This window comes from Mesoplodon densirostris, chromosome 3, assembly GCF_025265405.1.
Source record: "Mesoplodon densirostris isolate mMesDen1 chromosome 3, mMesDen1 primary haplotype, whole genome shotgun sequence".
Taxonomy (NCBI): Eukaryota; Metazoa; Chordata; class Mammalia; order Artiodactyla; family Ziphiidae; genus Mesoplodon; species Mesoplodon densirostris.
Genome location: NC_082663.1, coordinates 53,628,059 through 53,647,325, shown reverse-complemented (window position 1 = coordinate 53,647,325; position 19,267 = coordinate 53,628,059). Strand labels below are relative to the sequence as shown.

The 19,267-nt window shown below is 40.5% G+C and overlaps 2 protein-coding genes across 6 annotated transcripts in view; one reads left to right on the top strand and one right to left on the bottom strand.

The window, feature by feature from the left end:
- NLN (neurolysin) overlaps positions 1-4,940 on the bottom strand; it is a 94,632-nt gene extending 89,692 nt beyond the window's left edge. For both annotated transcript variants that reach the window (XM_060092962.1, XM_060092963.1), the window contains exon 1: positions 4,754-4,940. In XM_060092962.1, coding sequence (XP_059948945.1) covers positions 4,754-4,794 — 41 coding nt within the window. In that variant the 5' untranslated portion in view covers positions 4,795-4,940. The remainder of the gene's footprint in view (positions 1-4,753) is intronic.
- Positions 4,941-5,077: 137 nt separating this feature from the next.
- SGTB (small glutamine rich tetratricopeptide repeat co-chaperone beta) overlaps positions 5,078-19,267 on the top strand; it is a 49,415-nt gene continuing 35,225 nt past the window's right edge. For all 4 annotated transcript variants that reach the window (XM_060092959.1, XM_060092958.1, XM_060092957.1 and 1 more), the window contains exons 1-3: positions 5,078-5,289; positions 6,413-6,534; positions 15,568-15,671. In XM_060092959.1, coding sequence (XP_059948942.1) covers positions 6,435-6,534; positions 15,568-15,671 — 204 coding nt within the window. In that variant the 5' untranslated portion in view covers positions 5,078-5,289; positions 6,413-6,434. The remainder of the gene's footprint in view (positions 5,290-6,412; positions 6,535-15,567; positions 15,672-19,267) is intronic.

Below are 19,267 nucleotides of genomic sequence, written 5' to 3'. Positions count from 1 at the left end.
TACATTATGGAATGATGTTTGTATTACATAAAAACTATAATAGAATAAGTATTATATAATCTCATATTTGTTAAAAAATATGTCTCTACACGGGAAAGATTTTGGAAGCTATTAATAATTGGTTCTTCTGGATGGGTGGACTGTGTATATTTTCTTTTGCTTATCAATATTTTCTAAGTTTTCTACAAGGAACATGCATTGCTCTCATAATTTCACAAACCAAGTTGCTTTTTTTTAATTGGAAGGGTAAACTAGGGCTATTATAGCTATAATTTGGACTAAGTACTGTTAAATCACTTCTCTCATTTTTTTTTTTTTTTTTTTTTTTGTGATACGCGGGCCTCTCCCGTTGCAGAGCACAAGCTCCGGACGCGCAGGCCCATTGGCCATGGCTCACGGGCCCGGCCGCTCCGTGGCATGTGGGATCTTCCCAGACCGGGTCACGAACCCGTGTCCCCTGCATCGGCAGGCAGACTCTCAACCACTGCGCCACCAAGGAAGCCCACTTCTCTCAGTTTTTTGACCATGCCATTCATCTCTTACTCCATAATGTACATCAGATTTTGTTCGGCTCACATGCTCTGCAATCTAGTCTCTAGGAGGGGAAATTCTTCTGGTTTAATTGTTATGGCAATAAGAGTTGAAAGAAATCTTCTTTGTCATTTAATCTAGTCATTTTCATTTTACAAAATAAGGAATTCGGGGGCTTCCCTGATGGCACAGTGGTTGAGAGTCCGCCTGACGATACAGGGGACACGGGTTCGTGCCCCGGTCCGGGAAGATCCCACATGCCGCGGAGCGGCCGGGCCCGTGAGCCATGGCCACTGAGCCTGCGCATCCGGAGCCTGTGCTCCGCAATGGGAGAGGCCACAACAGCGAGAGGCCCGCGTACCGCAAAAAAAAAAAAAAAAAGGAATTCAGGAGAAATCCGAGAAATTGGGTGATTTAATTAAGGTCACAAGGTTAGTTGAACAGCAACTACAATTCAGTCTTCAGATCCCCAGTCTACTTATTCCCAAGAAATTGGCTAAATACCCTCATCAATGATCCTGGCTGCAAAGCTGGCTTTGGGAAACGAGTATATAGCAACTATAACAACAGGAAAACCCAAGAGAAATCATAAGGCAGTTGAGTAAAAACCTAGTTACTCATATAACACTAAAATGACTTCCCAAGTGTCAAAGGAAACAGGAAAACAACCAGGAGTACATAGAGGGCCTTCCATGGGGTCAGTCAAGTACTGACTCCTTTAGGAAGATACAGACGACGACGAAACAGAGATTCTGCGATTAAGTCACTCACAAGAACCATGGGTGGATGACTACTACTACTGTAGAGTATGTTGATTAACTGCAATATATGCCCTTAAGTAACAAAATAGTTAATATATTTATGGTAGATTGCTAGCTTCTGAAAAAGTAATAATTGTACGGCTTTTTACATTTATTTTCTTCCATGCATAAACAAAGAACATGCATAACACATACCGGTGGTTCTCAAAATGTGGTCTGCAATCCTATGGGGAGTGGTTCTTGAGACCATTTCAAGGAGTATGTGAGGTTGAAAGTATTTCATAAAAATACTAAGACATTTATTTACCTTTTTCACTTGGTTGACGTCTGCACTGATGGTGAAAAGCAATGGTAGATAAAATTGTTGGCACCTTAGAACAAATCCAGGCAATGGCACCAAACTGTCCTAGTAGCCATTATATTCTTCACTGTCACTACCTCATGCTAAAAACAATGTAAATTTCACTTTAGAATGTCCTTGATGAGATAGTAAAAATTATTAATTTTATTAAATCTCAACCATTAAATATATGTGTGGCAAAGTAGGCATAAAGTGCACCAGCTGAATACCTGAGTACAATGGTTGTCCAGAGGATTTGGTTGTGCAAATTAAAGCACTTGTGCAACTGACTGAATTGTGAACTGAAATAGCTGCTTTTCTCATGGAACACCATTTATACTTGAGAAAATGACTGACAGACAAACTATGGTTACTCAGACTTAAGTGTTTCACAGAAATCCTCTCAAAAATGTAACATAGTAAGGCTGTCACTTCAAGGAAAACAACTGATAGTATTTGTTATCGATGATAAAATTTCAGCTTTCAAATGAAAATTAGAATTTTGAAAAACTGTATCTGCCACCATGAGCTTGCCAGCTTTCTAGTATTTGAAAACTTTTATGATGGGATGATGACATTAAGGAATATGATTATTTGATAATGTAAAATATGTCAACATTAGGAAGCTATGTATATAACACAGTGAGCCACTATTTGCCAAATGAACAGTATTTGATATTACAAAATCATGCATAGGTAAGAGACTCATTCCAAGTGTAAGACAGACCTACGGATTTTAACGTAACAGTAAGAAAAAGTACGTTGATAGTTTCATATTTCACATTGCAACCATTCTTAAAAAAACTACCCCTTGTCAAAATTTGATGTGATATCAAAGAATACCCATGATTATCTAAAAAGTCTATTAAAATTAAAATACTTTTCTTTTTCCAACTACATATGACAGGTGGGATTTTCTTCATCTTCTTAAACCAAAACAAACCAGTGCAACAGAATAAACACGTTAGCAGATGTAAGAATCCAGCTACCTTCTATTAAGTCACACATTTGTTTTGCAAAAATGCAAAACAATGCCACTCCTAGGATGGTTCTTATTTAAAAATAAATAAAACAAGTGTTGATGAAGATGTGGAAAAACTGGAACTCTTGTACTTTGCCAATAGAGAGTAAAAATGGTACAGCTGCTGTGGAAAACAGTAAGGTGGTTCCTCAAAAATTAAACAAAGAATTATCATGTGATCCAGTAATCCCCCTTCTAGGTACCTATCCCAGAGAACTGAAATTAGAGACTTAAACAGAAATGTGCATGCCAATGATCACAGCAGCATTACTCAAAGTAGCCAAAAGGTGGAAACAACCCAAAGTCCATGGATGAATGAGTGGACAAATAAAATGTGGTATATCCATACAACAGAATACTACTCAGCCTTAAAAAAGAAGGAAATTCTGACACATGCTACAACACAGATGAAGCTTAAAGACATTATGCTAAGTGAAATAAGTCAGTCGCAGAAGAACAGATATTGTAAGATTCCCCTAGGATGAAGTACCTAAAATAGTCGAATTCAAAGAGACAGAAAGAATAGTGGTTACCAGGTACTGGAAGAGGGGATAATGAGGAGTTTCAGTTTGGGATGATGAAAAAGTTCTGGAGATGGATAGTGGTAATGATTACATAACAATGTGAATGTACTTAATGCCACTGAATTGTGCACTTAAAAATGATTAAAATGGTAAATTTTATATTTTACCACAATTAAAAATAAAAACCCAAAGGAAAAAAATCCACAATAGCACTCTTCTCGCTGATTCTTTTGGAGATGTTTTGGAAAATAGTTATTTTTTGTTAAAAATTTTATGCATGTAATGAATTTATTACTGTTTTAAAAATAAACTAATAAATACTTTAAAAATCTCCCTGGTTTCATTTCTAATTTGGTAAATATGGAAAGATATAACCCACATAAACAGAAGTTCTTAGGTCCTCAGTAATTTTTGAGTGGTAAAGAGGTCCTGAGACCAAAAAGTTTGAGAACTACTGTCATATATGAAATTTATTCTCTCTTCTCACACCTGCGTTATAGGAAGATATATATTTCTTCATTTGTTGGTATAGCTTCATTTGAGAGCTATACCACTTGCAGCCTGCAGACTAAAAGAACAGCCTAAAATATGGTCAAAATCATCACATTAACTCTTTATGATCACTACTGTCCCCAGATGCGCCAGAACTATAAGGACTGAGTAGCCTAAAGCTCCACACAGATGAGTGGCAACGTACAACAGAAAACTGTTAAAAAGCTTACAGGCTGATTGCTAGGTTCTAAAGTGGCTTTATAAGGATCTAGCAAGAAACACATATTTCCCTTTTTCTGTTGGTTCTTCATTCAGATTTTCAGCTCAAAGCTAGATTTGGGGATGCGGGTGGTAGTGGCATTGTTTCTGAAAACCATTCCATCCAGCGCATCCGTGCAAAGAATTTAATTCTCTCACCATCTTGCTACTGGTCTATGGCATAGGGGTGTGGCGAGGGCGCTAAGGAAGCAGTCCAAAACAGCAGCTGGGGTTGCACCAAACCGTGTCCAAGCAGTAATTTCCTCCATTTGGGGCCAAGTCAATTAGCCCCGGCCAGAGGCCGAATTTTTTATGGGAAGTAAATAAAAAGGAAATTAGAAAGCATGGACGGAAATAAGCAGCAAAATCATAGCAGCTGCATCTTGTGCGAGTGTTAAACGATGTGTATGCTAACGATGTGCATGAGGGGTAAATGAGAATTGTTATTCGAGTCTACAGCTGCTGGCACTGTTAACGACAGGTCTGCAGTTCTGGATGGGGACGAAAGTCAAATGATTTTCTTATCCCGACCATCTTTCTGCATTCGTTTTGGCCTGGGCCTGGGACCAGTCTCACTGCTTGCAGCTGAGGCAGTCCCAAACAAAGGGGAATGGACGCCCTCTCAAGGGAGAGGATGAAGAAAAGGTGGCCCCAAGTTCACGTGCCAGGTGTCCCTCGGGGTAGATCATGCGGACTGTGGGGAGGGAGGGTTCCAGGAGCGTCGGACGGGTGCTGTCTGGAAAGGCTGGGCGGAGGCGCCTGGCAGTGACAGGGCAGAAGACCCCGCTCTGCCCAAGGTCAAGGTTAACCCGCGCACGGGAGGTACCTGTGGAGGCTTCGCACAGCCGAAAAGCACTGGGCTATCATGGGAGCGCCGAAAGGCGACGGCGGCTGAGGGCGCGCTGTCCTCCGGTGTGGGGGTGAGGGATTCGGGACGCCGGGAAGCCGCGCGGCGGCCTAGCAGAAGAGACAAGAGCGGCGGCGGCGGCGAGCTCCGCCCGAACCCTCCCACGTGCGGCAGCCCCAAGCGGGCGCCCACTTCAGCCCCGCCCCGGCCCCGGCCCCGGCCCCGGCCCCGCCCCGGTCTGCGCCCTGCCCCGCCCCGCCCCGCGCCCGCTCCGCGTCCCGCCCTGTGCGTCTTGCACCGCCCCGGGGGCGGTTCTGGCGAGGCTCCTCAGCCGGGTTGAAGCGCACAGCTCGGTGGGCTGAGGGGCGGCGGCGGTCTGGGAGCCGGGGAAGTTCGGGCCACCGGTCGCAGTGCTGCGCTTCGAAGCCAGGCTCAAGCCCGGAGAATCAGGGGGCGGCGGACCGACTTACCGACGCCCTCGGGCCCGCTGCCACCGTCTCGCGTCCTCTTCCCTGGTAAGGGGCTTCTGTATGGGAGGGGTCCGTCTCCCGCCGCCCCAGACCGGGCCTGCACCGCGCACCCGCAGCAAACCCCGTCAGGGCCAAGGCGAGGCCTGGGTACCGAAGGGAGGGAGATGGAGGTCAATATGCTCTGTGGAGAGGAAGGGGGAGAAGCCCGGAGGAGGTTGCCCTTCTCCATTTCCCCTCGCACCCCCGCTCCCCTCCCCACCCCCCATTCTTTTTTCACCCTTCTGCCCTGGGGCCTTATTTAGTACTTGCAACCCCGTGGCCTATTGGCTGGGCTTGCTTTTAAAATAAGCACACAAATAATAAACGTCCTAGTGGTGGGTACCACACCCTGGCTTTGAATTAGGGAACCTGGGGAGCAGATGGATGATTGGATTTAGTGGAAATAAGCCATTAATGCATGATGGCCCTGCACCACTGCTTGGATGCGATAGTATTCCATGTGAATGAACATGACCCAGAGCTTCCAGTTTGTCCACGAGAGCACAGCTACTGCAGAGAGCATTGGTCGGTTTGTAGTATCCATCGACTTAGGCAATGATTTTCTGACATGTCTTGATTAAATAGAAATGCCATTTTTTAATTAAAAATGACACTCAATGGCTGAACAACCTTTCCCTAATATATTTCATCACATAACTGTCTCCACCTACAAAAGTAGGTGGAGTGTAAATTGTGCATACATTTGAAAAAAATCTCATGAAACAGAGGAAAATACTCAGCGTGGATCAGCTTCTGAGTCAGCAGTATGAAATCTCCCTCAACTTAGTACTAAAGCCTCTGCATCTATACCCCTGTCCTTTTCTGGATCTGTAGCATATAAACTGCTAAGATACAGTGAACTTATTCAGTGAGATCCTAAGCTATGTTGTACATGTTTTGAGAAAGATTTTACTTTTGCAAGTTTTAACATAACCTAATATTACTGGGTGTAAATGAAAATGTCATACATTAGCATATCTATACTTTGTGCTCTCTTGACTCTTTAAAAAGAAAGGAGTGAAGATAATACAGGATTTTACTTTTAATGTAATTTATGACCCTTGTGATTTATAATCTTCACTGATTCTTTAAAATTACTTATTTCAGTGTTTTCCTTTTTCTTATCAAGGAAAAGTGTTTAAACTTTAAAAATGTCATCCATCAAGCACCTAGTTTATGCAGTTATTCGTTTCTTACGGGAACAAAGTCAGATGGATGCTTATACTTCAGATGAGCAAGAAAGTTTGGAAGGTAGGTACCTGTTCTCTATGTTCATTTGTGTTATAAATAAAGACTATAATAGCTATAAGCGTGACTTTATGATCTGTTGTATCAAAATCAGAACATTTTGTAGATTTTTCAAGGAGAGAGACCTTATAATAAGGTTATGATGTTTTCATTCTCTGAGGCTTGTTTTGTTTTTTACAATTAACAACAAGAGGACTATTGTTTTTTATTTATTTTTAAAATTATTTTATCTTATTTTATTTATTTTTGGCTGCATTGGGTCTTGGTTGCTGCACGTGGGCTTTTGGCGAGTGGGGGCTACTCTTCGTTGCTGTGTGCGGGCTTCTCATTGCGGTGGCTTCTCTTGTTGTCGAGCACAGGCACTAGGGCACGCAGGCTTCAGTAGTTGTGGCTTGTGGGCTCAGTAATTGTGGCTTGCGGGCTCCAGAGCATAGGCTCAGCAGTTGTGGCGCACGGGCTTAGTTGCCCCATCGCATGTAGGGATCTTCCCGGACCAGGGTTCGAACCTGTTTCCCCTGCATTGGCAGGTGGATTCTTAACCACTGCGCCACCAGGGACGCCCAACTATTGTTTATTTATTGAACAACTATTATGTGTCAGAACTATGCTATTCATATTGTAGGGAAATTTTTCTCCACAGTAACTGTTAAGTTAGTTATTATCCACATTCAACAGATAAGTAAATGAAAGCAGATAAAGTAATATAACACAGCTAATATGTGACAAAGCTGAGATTTAAATCCTGGTTCTTACTTTGAAGATCTTGTTGTCTCTTCCTAATAGGAAAGCATCCAGTTTAGAGTCAATATATGAAAACACCTTAGTCATCATAAAAGCGCTATGCAAGTCTAATAATTATATCACTATTAAGCTCTGATAACTTCCTCTTGGGGGACTTGAAATAAGAGGATTTCACCCTTGTCTATGTTAGCTTTAAATATTAGATTCAGTAATCTGTAAAGTTGAGCAGAACTTGGATGATGGCATCGCATGTTTCCTTGACACCATCTTTTCTGCTTCATGTTTATGCATTAGAAAATTTAAATTCAGTATAGCCATAACAAGATAGAATTCTGTAGCTGGGCTTGTGGAGGTTCAATGAGCCCAGCTTCCTTGTGGCCTAAAGATTTAATTATTGCAATGAGACAGTACATTTGAGAGAATTTAATAAAAGTACAATTTGCATTGCCCATCTCGAGCTGTTTCTCGTCTAAAGGGGACACATCTATTAATTTCAACAAGTACTTCCCTTGTGAATATGCTTTTAGGAAGTTGGGATGAAAATTGGGCATTTGCTCTAAATCTGCTTGCAATCTGGTGAGATTATCTTTCCAGGTGGCAGTGAGAGGAGCTGGTGACACACAGTTGGAGATTACAATCAGTCCATTAGGGTCTTTTTGTCCTCCTCAATTGTTAGACTATGTGAAGATAAAGGCGACTGGTTATCTAAGGAAAATGTTGTTTATGGTGCTCTGTAGCAAACAGATAAATGGAATCATTGAATAAAAGATGGTTTTTTTCTCATCAAAGGCAGTATAATACTTTTAAGGGCCAGAAAGAAAATTGAGAGTTTTTTAAAAACCAAGATGTTGTGTCCTATTTTTAGGATGGTATTTGGCCAAAACTATGTGCCTTCAGCTGTGTGTTATATATGGCAGTCAGAAGTGGTGCCAATTGTTTTTGATCAACCCCTATTTTTGACTCTGTGAGTCTAATTTAATTGAACATGAAATCATGTGGAAATGTCTGCCCACCTTCTAGACATTTAAAAAAGCCCTAGGAGGACTTCCCTGGTGGCGCAGTGGTTAAGAATCTGCCTGCCAGTGCAGGGGACACAGGTTCGAGCCCTGGTCCAGGAAGATCCCAGATGCCGAGGAGCAGCTAAGCCTGTGTGCCACAACTACTGAGCCTGCACTCTAGAGCCTGCGCACCACAACTACTGAGCCCATGTGCCACAACTACTGAAGCCCTCATGCCCTAGTGCCCGTACTCCGCAACAAGAGAAGCTACCGCAATGAGAAGCCTGTGCACCGCAAGGAAGACTAGTCCCCGCTCGTTGCAACTAGAGAAAGCCTGCATGCAGCAATGAGGATCCAACACAGCCAAAAGTAAATAAATAAATAAATAATAAATAAAATAAAAAAGCCCTAGGAGAGGAGCCTAAGTTCTCATACCAGCTTTACCACTATAGTGAAGCTGGTGTATTATCAGCTTTGAGCCTTGTCATCAGGTTATGTCACTCACTCCTAATTATTGTCATCTGCTGACATCTGCTTCATGTTTTGACTATCGTGGCTCCTGCGCACTGTCTCTCTGGCAGTACTCCTGTCTTAATTCTTGGCCATTGTAATACATTCATACATGGTTCTTCCAGTTCTCTCCCACTTGGTTCCTTGACCTTCTGTACTCCAGTGACCTCAACCACTTTCACTTGCTTGGTCATACCCTAGACCAGTGGTTCTCAATTTGGGGCAATTTTGTATTATCTGGAGGTATTTTGGTTGTTACGACTGGGGGGCTGGTATTATTGACATCTAGTTGGTAGAGGCTGTGGATGCTGCTAAAGATACTACAAATGCTCAGGACAGTCCTGAACAGTAAAGAATTGTCTAGTCCAAAATGTCAGTAGTTGCTGAGGTTGAGAAACTCTTCCCTAGACCTTGTTATTGTTATCCTCCCTAATCTGTATCTTAAACATTTCACTTCTGCTGCCTGTCTTTCCAGCTCACTCCCTATAGAATCCCTACCCCAACAATTCTTTGACCTACCAATACCTCCAAGCTATTGATCCCTTACCTTTTCACACCTCTCTTCTTGCCCAGCTTAAATTCCATTGTTGATTATTATAATCATGCTGGTGTATATGACTCCCTTTCTTGTAAAACCCAACCTTGTTTGAATCCAGCTCTCCACCTACTCCATGCCCATATCCATGTGACTTTGTATAGATGGAATGAAACACCCAGCTTTACTGACTAGTCCCACTTTGAGTTCATGATCATGAGCCTCAAGTGGACCTTTAATGCTGCCCTCTGTTCCAAGTTCATTCATATTTTTGCTCTCTAGATGAGCACTTTAACACTTTCTCATGCCTTCTCAAAACCCCAAACCTCCTCCTCCGTACTCACTTTTTGTTGATGACCTTGGTTCTTACTCCATCAAGAAAATTGAAGTAATAAGAAAACAACTTCCACAGACTCTCTCTGCCCCATCTACCCACCTACCAGCATCTATACTCACATACTCTGCCTGTCTGCCTAACTATTACCATATACTATGGATTAAATATTTGTGTCCTCCCAAAATTCGTATGTTGAAACCTAATGCCCAGTGTGATGGTATTCAGAGGTGGGGTCCTCATGACTTGGATTAGAGCCCTTATGAAGGAGACCCCAGAGAGCTCCCTCACTCCTTCTACCATGTGAGGACACAGCAAGAAGGTGCTGTCTGTGAACCAGAAAGCAGGTCCTCACCAAATGTTGAGTCTGCTGGCACCTTGATCTTGCACTTCCCAGTCTCCAGAACTATCAGCCACCCAGTCGATGGTATTCTGTCATAGAAGCCCAGGCTAAGATACCATAGATGAACTATCCATTGTCCTTTCTAACTGAAACCCCTCTACTCGCAGACTGGATTCCATCCTGTCTCACCTACTCCAGGCTCTCACTCTAGTTATTTTACCCTCCTTGTCTTACATGAGCAAATTTTCAATCTCTTCTAGATAATTTCCATCAGAATATAAACTTTCTCCCTTCTTAAAAATTCAAAAACAACAATTAATTACTCTTGCCATACTACTACTTACCCCTCCCCCCACTGAAATATTGCCTGCTTTTTTTGTCTCTCTTTTGCTGGAAAGCTCTTTGAAAGAATTGTCTATACTTGCTTTCTGCAATTCCTCTCCTTGTCCTTCCTTCCTTCCTTCCTTCCTAATATTTATTTATTTATTTATTTTTGGCTGTGTCGTGTCTTAGTTGCAGCATGCGGGATCTTTTGTTGCGGCGTGTGGGCTCTTCGTTGTGGCACGTGGGCTTTTCTCTAGTTGTGGCATGTGGGCTCCAGAGCTTGTGGGCTCTGTAGTTGCGGCACATGGGCTCAGTAGTTGCGGTGCATAGGCTTAGTTGCCCTGCGGCATGTGGGATCTTAGTTCCCCAACCAGGGATCAAACCCCCATCCCCTGCATTAGAAAGCAGATTCTTAACCACTGGACCACCAAGGGAAGTCCCATCTCCTACTCTTTCTTAAGCACTCCATATAGGCCTTTGCCTCCATCTCTCCACTCATACTGTTCTCATCAAGGTCATCAGCAATTTCTGTGTTAGGTAGTTCAATGGTCAGTTTTCAGTCTTCATCTGACTTATTAGCTGCCTCTGATAAAGTTGATGATGGTTTCCTCATCCCTCTCCCCCCATATACTTTATTCACTTGGCTTCCAGGATACCTCATACTCTCTTGGTTTTCTTCTAATCTCATTGTTTGCTCTTTCTCTGTTTCCTTTGCTTGTTCCTCTTGTTTTCCCTCACCTGGAATATCCAGGGTCCAGTGCTTGATCTTCTTCTCTTCATTATCTGCACTCACTTTTTTGATGATACAGTTCAGCTTCTTGGCCTTAAATATTCTTTTTTATATGCTCATATCTCTCAAATGTATATGCTCATATCTCTCAAATGTATACCCTCAGGTCAGACCTTTCTTCTGAACTCCAGACTTCTATATCTAACTGCCTACTAGCTATCTCCACTTATATGTCTAACAGGCATCTCAAGTTGAACATTTCCAAAACTGAACTCCTGATCCTCCCACCCAAAATCTGTTCTTTTCCACAACTTCCCTAACTCAGTTGATGACAACTCCATCTTTTCAGTTGCTCTGGCCAAAAGTTTTGTTATCATTCTGGACTCTTGTCTTTCTCTTAGACTCTGCATCTAACTGTTCAATAAATCTTGTTGGCTGTGACTTCAAAGGATATCTTGACTTTTTCCCACTTCCACTGATATTACCCCTGAATAGAACTAAGTATTTATTTTACTGTGATGGCCTCTAACTGGTCTCTGTGCTTCTATAATTGCTGCTTCATTGACTTTTCTAAACGCAGCCACCAGTGATCCTTTAAAACAGACTGTGTCAGATTCCATCATTTTTCCACTCAAAATCTTGCGGTGACTCTTCATGTTACTCAGTCATTGTTTAAAGGATCTATATAATTTGGACTTCTGTGATGTGTTGTTTACAGACTCCTTCTCTTTCTCATTTGACTTTAGTCAAATTAGCTTCCTCAGTCTGAATGCACCAAATGAAATGCACCAAATGCTCTTTCCTAAAGGCTTTTGCTCCAGTTGTTTTCTCTGCCTGGAATGTTCTTCCCCCAGATAACGCTAATATCCCCATCTCCTTCAAGTCCTCTTTTCTGAATGAGGCCTTCCCTGAGCATGCCATTAAATCTGCAGCCTGCTCCCCATGCTCCCATCCTCTTCAGCCTGTTCTACTTTGTATAGTTTATTGTTTACGGTCTGCCTCTCCATCCCCCACTGCAATGGCAGCCCCAAACAGTCAGGAATCTCTTCTGTTTTATTCACTGTTATATACAAAGCTCCTAGAAAAGTGCCAGACACATGATAGGTGCTCAATAAATATTTGTTCAATTGAATTGATGAATTGAATCAAGTGATCCTGGGCATCTCACTCATTTGGTCTGTATCTTAATTTCTAAGTCTGTTAGGTGGAGATCTCTGCCCCCTCCATCTAATAGATTTGTCAAGACAATCAGAATTAGTGATGGCAGGTAATATAGCATATGGAAGCTTTAGTATAAAGTGCTATATAGATGGGATATGGTGTTATTGAGAATTCTTCGCTTGTCCTTCTCCTTATCAGTACCAAACAGACTATTATTTTTTGGTGTTAAAGTGAAGCAAAATTGTGTATAGAATTTCTTTAGATTTTTATGATTTATTCCTGAGTATAACCTTCTGAAAGGAGGATCACATATAATAATCCCTGTTTCATAAATGAAAATCTTGAGGTAAAAGTAAGATAAATTATTGCACCCAGGTTATTAGATTTTTTTTCTGGATTAATAATGATAATGAGAGTCCTGAGTTCCAAGGCTGTGGTGGGTTTTATCACTAAACCATTTATCTCTCTAAATATGTGTTAGTGTTGAACACTAAACATTTTGGCAGCAAGTTTATGTATCAAAACAATTGTGTTTACTTAATGTGGAATCTAAAATAGTCCAACTCATAGAAGCACAGAGCAGAATGGTGGTTGCCAAGGGCTGGGGTAAGAGGAAATGGGGAGGTAATGGTCAAAGGGTACAGAGTTTCAGTTATGCAAAATAAATAAGTTCTAGAGACCTACTGTTCAGCACAGTGCTTATAGCTAACTGGATTGTATACTTAAAATCTAGTAAGAGGGTAGATCTTATGTTAAGTGTTCTTAACACACACACACACACACACACACACACACACACCAATAAAGGGGACAAGAGGAAATGTTGGGAAGTGATGGGTATGTATATGTCTGTGGCCTTGATGGTGGTGACGGTTTCACGGTTGTATACTTATCCCCAAGCTTGTTGAGTTGTGTCCATTAAATATGTGCCGCTTCTTACATGTCAGTCATACTTCAGTAAAGTGATTTTAAAACAAACGAACAATTGTGTTTAAAAAAAAACCCAAACAGCCACCTCCTTTAGTAATACTTGATTGTGTCTAGAATGTGCCAGATCTGTGTTCTAAGGTTAGTGGCAGCAGAGGTAAAGGAGCTGGACTGGATGGCCTCAACAAGTTAGAGTGTAAAAATCCCTCATATTTTTATGTGGACTTTTCCCCTGTCAGTGTTTAGCTGTGAAGTTCCATACTCTGGTTCTGGTTAAGGCCTCGGTTGGGTTCTATCCACCTTTCACAAGGCTGTGAATTAATGTTTTGGGGGGAATAAGTGCTCTCTTCTGCAAATTTTATTGTTTCTATTTCCTCTGAAATTAAACTGTTACTTCCACTGTAAACAAAGACATAGATTAAATTTATTGAGCATCTGTTATTTGCCAGGCTGTGTTAAAGTCAATAGATAAGTAAAATGTAGGCCTTATCGTCAAGGAGACAGTCTAATATGGGAGACTGATGTTTTAAGTGCATATAATGTAGTATGTGTGATAAGTGCGATACTAGAAACATGTACTGGCTAGCTACATGGCACAGCAAAGTAAATGACCAATATGATAAGGAAAGAAAGATGCCAATCAAAAAGAAATATATACATATACTTACATGTATTATTATTAATAATAATTTATTTTTAATTAATTGTCTTCATGGCAATGAGAGCCTCTTTTCTTATGGCCCAGTGTGTTTAGTGCAAGTACAACTGAAGTACAAGAACAACTACTTAGCAAGGATAGAAAGGGAGAGAATGAGGGTTGGGTAAACAGTGCATTAGTTTCTTTCTAAAAGACACTTTGACTTTTGGTAGTTGGTAACTCAGTTTGTTATTCAGTCCCTTTTCTAAGGAGAATTGGTCTGTGTATAGTGACAGTAATAGTGTTTCTTTTATGATAGAGGTAATTTTCTCAGGACCATAATGTGTCTTTTAAAAGTCATACACAAATGTAATTGGATCTATAGTAAGTCAGAGTAAGACAGATACCCTATGATCTCTCTTATATGTAGAATCTAAAAAATAAATAATAATAATAATAAAAACCCAAGCTCATAGATACAGAGAACAGATTGGTGGTTGCCAGAGACAGGGAGTGGGGAATGGGAGAATGAGTGACCTGTTTTTAATTTTTGTTTTTGGTTTAAACAAACTGAATTAAAAAAAAAAGTCATACACAAATGTAAGTGAATCTATTCCACACTGTCTAGAAGTACACTGGACATTTTGGCTACATCCCCATCTTGTTGAGCCAGAAGAGAATTCTTTTTCAAAGGAGAACACTCTCAGGATAAGAATCTGCCTCCAATCCCCTCAGTAAGGACTTGTAAAAAGGGCAGGATATGCTTTCTTCACTGTTTTTGCCCTAGTTTAGGCTCCTTGTTTGTTTAGGTCATTGATGTAGGAACCCATAAATGGGTTCCTGGTTTTTTGCTTCCATTTTCTTCCTCAGCTTCCCTCTCTAATTCATTCTCAGCATTCTTACTAGACTATACTTACTAGTATTTTAGTTCTAAACACAAATCCAGTTATGTTGTTCTCCTTCACTAAAATCTTTAATGGCTCTCCATTTGCCCATAGCATCAAATCCATGTCCTTTAAAAATATTATTTAAGGTGCCTTGTCATCCAGTGACAGACTTTGTTCTAGCATAATCGCCCACCATGTCTTTCCACCCAGTCTGTACCCTAGCCATACTGGTTATCTTGTCATACATCAATGTAGATGAGGCACCTGTCAACATTTAACATGCCATGTACTTTACTTACTGTGTTTGTCTGCCTCCTTCTATTAAGGGTGAGCTTCATCACAGGGATCGTGATTTTTGTGTTAGGTTAACTGTTGTATCTCTACCACCTTATAACAGCACCTTTCACATAGTAGGTGCTTGGTAAATTTGCATGCCTGAATGAATTTTTAAAAGCCAAACTATTTTAACATAAGTAAGTACACCAGGATTAATATTTAGTGTTTCCTATGTGCCAAAGACTGTTTCTCTTACTATTTTTAATCAGGTTGAGAGTTCTGTTTCTCACATTAAAAAAGATAATTTTTAAAGTTTTATTCAAGGTACTGGTAATGGGGAATATGTTGTTAATGACCTGCTTTAAGAAGAATATGATGTAATACATATACTGAGAAATTATATTCTAGGTAACATTTTTCTTTAAGTGAGGAATAAGAAACTAAGTTGTCTTCCCTCAATAGCTGGTCTATAAACAGAAATCTTTATGCAGATGAACCATTTAGTTTTCCATATGTTCTGTGATCAAAATGCTGAATTACCACAGACTGCAGAGTGCAGATTTCTACCAGAAAAAAAGGTTGTTTCTTTTTTTAGGTTGCTAATTTTTTTTTACTATTAAAATTTATTTCAAGTTGCAATTCAGTGCTTGGAGACAGTTTTTAAAATCAGCGCAGAAGATACACATCTAGCAGTTTCACAGCCTTTGACAGAAATGTTCACAAATTCCTTCTGTAAGGTAAGCTGTCTTTGTTTTCTCATTAGTATCTCATTTTCTAAGTATGACTGCAGTATTAGGTTGGATTGTTAATATTTGAGGGGCCAGGCTTTAAGTAACTATCTTCTTCCTGGGTATAAGATAGTTGGTCCACATGGATGATTTGGCACCTAAAATATAACTTTTAATGTGCTTTAGATTTTCATATTAGTAACTCTTCTCACCCTCTCACCTTCTTTTATATTTAATGATATATCATGGTTGACTTTTTAAGTCCTTTACAGTATCCGGGTGTTTTTAGATTTCTGACATCTGAATTGATATTTCCCAAAAACATGAAATACAAGTTAAAAGTCTTAATGTTTAGGGAGAAACCATATAGAAAAGGAATCATCAGGAATTGCATCATCATTTTGAAGCAGATTTTATCAAATTTGGCCATTGATGGGGCTCTTTAAACAGGGAAAGGTTCAGGGTCAGTGTGCAAAACCAAGACTGAAATCCAGGTGTTCTGATCTCTGCTCCCTAGGACTGTTTACATGGTCTCTGGTTGCTGGCCTTTTCAGGAAATATGGACTATAAGATTGAAAAATCTTAAGGCTAGTGAGTTTAGGGCCCCAGGGGGGCCGGCCACGTGGTTTTTCATTACATTTTGGTGCCATGTGAACCTCTTTTATTATTCTAACTCTGTATTCAAGCTTCAGTACAGAATGAGGAACTCAGGAGAGGAGCTGAAACATGCAGGGTATACTTCAACTTGGCAGGGACATGGCTGAGAATACTGCACAGACTGTTTCTAGAATTTGTTAGGAAGAGGTTCTTAGAGTTGCAATGAAAATGGTAATTTGGCAGTAAACTGCTCCCTCTTTTTATAAAAGGATAATACAGTTATACATTAATTCATCAAACAGATGAATTCTAATTATCTGACAAGATGCAAAGAGATAGTGGAATGTCTCTGTGGTCCTTTTCTTCTCTTTGGTTTCTGTGGTTCTTTCATTGTCTGAGCTTGTGGCATCCTTAGGGAGCCCTATTTCAGAGGCTGGACATGGCTATGGCAGAAGTCCACCTTCTTTACTCTGAGATGCCCGAGAGGCTTGTGCGTGAGATGGCACTTGGATTTGCTCACTCTTTAGCTCCTGTTATCATTGACTAGTACTGAAGAGATCAATACTTTTTTTTTTCCTCCCAGGAAGCTCAGATTGATTGAATAGAGCTCTTTTTTTTTTCTTCTTCTATTTCTCTCTGATTGTACTTAATTGTAAAAATTTGTTGCTTACTATTTTAAAAATATAGTTTCTTAAAACTGGCTCCAGGGCTTCCCTGGTGGCGCAGTGGTTGAGAGTCCGCCTGCCGATGCAGGGGACACAGGTTCATGCCCCGGTCCGGGAAGATCCCACATGCCGCGGAGCGGCTGGTCCTGTGAGCCATGGCTGCTGAACCTGTGCTCCTCAACGGGAGAGGCCACAACAGTGAGAGGCCTGCCTACCGCAAAAAAAAACAAAAACAAAAACAATAAAAAAACCTGGCTCCATAGTATATCTACATGGTGTTATTTGTGGCATCAATCCTTTAACACTCCTATTTAACAGCTGTGGCTTCATTACGTATGTGTCTGTTAGCAGAGTATCGCAGGGAAAGTCCAAAACTTGTTTGAAGCAGCATCAAGACTCTTATAATTAAAGAAACTACTGCCTCTCCAATTGTACTTGGTTACGTTGGGCAATCTATTTTTAGGATACTGCTTTTCCCCCAATTAAATTTATATACTAAAAGATTCATTCCTTTTATATAAAGTGGATAACACTTGTCCTCACATCATGGGCTGCTCAAATGTATTGAATGAACATGAGAATTAATTTTCAAAGTTGTAAAATTATGGCAATTTCATTAAAATAATCCAAAAGGATTTAGAAGACAGAATGGATTATAATCCATTTTTCAATATGCCATTTTTCTGACCCCCCCAAAATTCACTTTTTTCACATATAAACTGCCTAGGCTTGTTAGAAGATTTGAAGTAGAAGGAACCCTAAAAGCAAAGTACTGTAGGGCAGTAATGAGTCTTTGAACTACACTTATATCCTGAGTGGCTACACAGTCCGTTTTTAGTATTGATCTCTACTTATTAAGGCTCCCATTTTGATTCTGTACTTTTTTATACTAATACTTTGTGTTTAGAAAAACTGACTGATAAAGATATTTTAAAAATAAGAACAACTCATATACTTTATAGTGATTTTGTACTTGTGAATACTTGTGTGTAATTAGCACAGTGTATTTCCAATGTTAGAGCTATCAAGTTCATTGGCATTTTAGTCAAGACAAAGGTAATGGTGAGTATGTTTTAAATATGGTACATAGGGGCTTCCCTGGTGGCGCAGTGGTTGAGAGTCCGCCTGCCGATGCAGGGGACACGGGTTCATGCCCCGGTCCAGGAAGATCCCACATGCCGCAGAGCGGCTGGGCCCGTGAGCCATGGCCTCTGAGTCTGCGCATCCGGAGCCAATGGGAGAGGCCACAGCGGTGAAAGGCCTGCGTACCGCAAAAAAAAAAAAAAAAATATGGTACATAGGTATATTGACTACAAATTATACTCTTTTGAAAATTATAAACATTTATGAACTTCGGAGTCAAGTTTAAAAACAACACAATTTAAAAAGAATCTTCCAAAAATGGAAAAATACACTGTGTTCCCAGTGCCACTCAAGACATTTCTAAATTTTCATTTAGTTTTCATAAGCACTTTGGTTTGAACCTTATTGAAAAAGAGGATTGAGGATGATAGTAGGTGCTAAAAACAGGAATCTTATACTGCTGATTATCTTAATGAGGAAATAAATCTATGACCATTGTTTTAAAAAGTTTGGACAATATGGAAGGATATAAAGAAGAGACTGAAAATCCTACTTCCAAATATTCCTACTGTTAACCTTTTGTGTATACCTTTCCAGTCTTTGATTTTCAGCCTGTGTGCATGTGAATGTATGTGCATGTATTTAAACAATAAGATCATATTATAGGGCCTCCCTGGTGGCGCAAGTGGTTGAGAGTCCGCCTGCCGATGCAGGGGATACGGGTTCGTGCCCCGGTCTGGGAGGATCCCATATGCCGCGGAGCGGCTGGGCCCGTGAGCCATGGCCGCTGAGCCTGCGCGTCCGGAGCCTGCGCGTCCGGAGCCTGTGCTCCGCGACGGGGGAGGCCACAACAGTGAGAGGCCCGCATACCGCAAAAAAAAAAAAAAAAAAAAGATCATATTATAAATGCTTTTCTTGGTACCTGTGGATTTGACTTTCTCTTAGGATATTAACATTATGTTTCAAAAATTTCACTAAACAATCCTTTGAGCATAATTCAATTACTATCTTTGTATACTGATTCTGTTTTTGTTTATGAAGTAGGATTTCTAGATACAGCGAAAGCAAGTAAAAAAAATTGATTCACAGCTGCCTGTTTTTTTCTAGAAAAAATTCCACATATTTGTTTTTCTAATAAAAGTATATTGGGGGACTTTTTCCCTATTTCTTGCTGACAGTGTTATTTAGATGTTAGACGTCATGACATAGATTTACAGATGATATACTAAATAATTATTACTTTAATTTATAGTTCTCTGG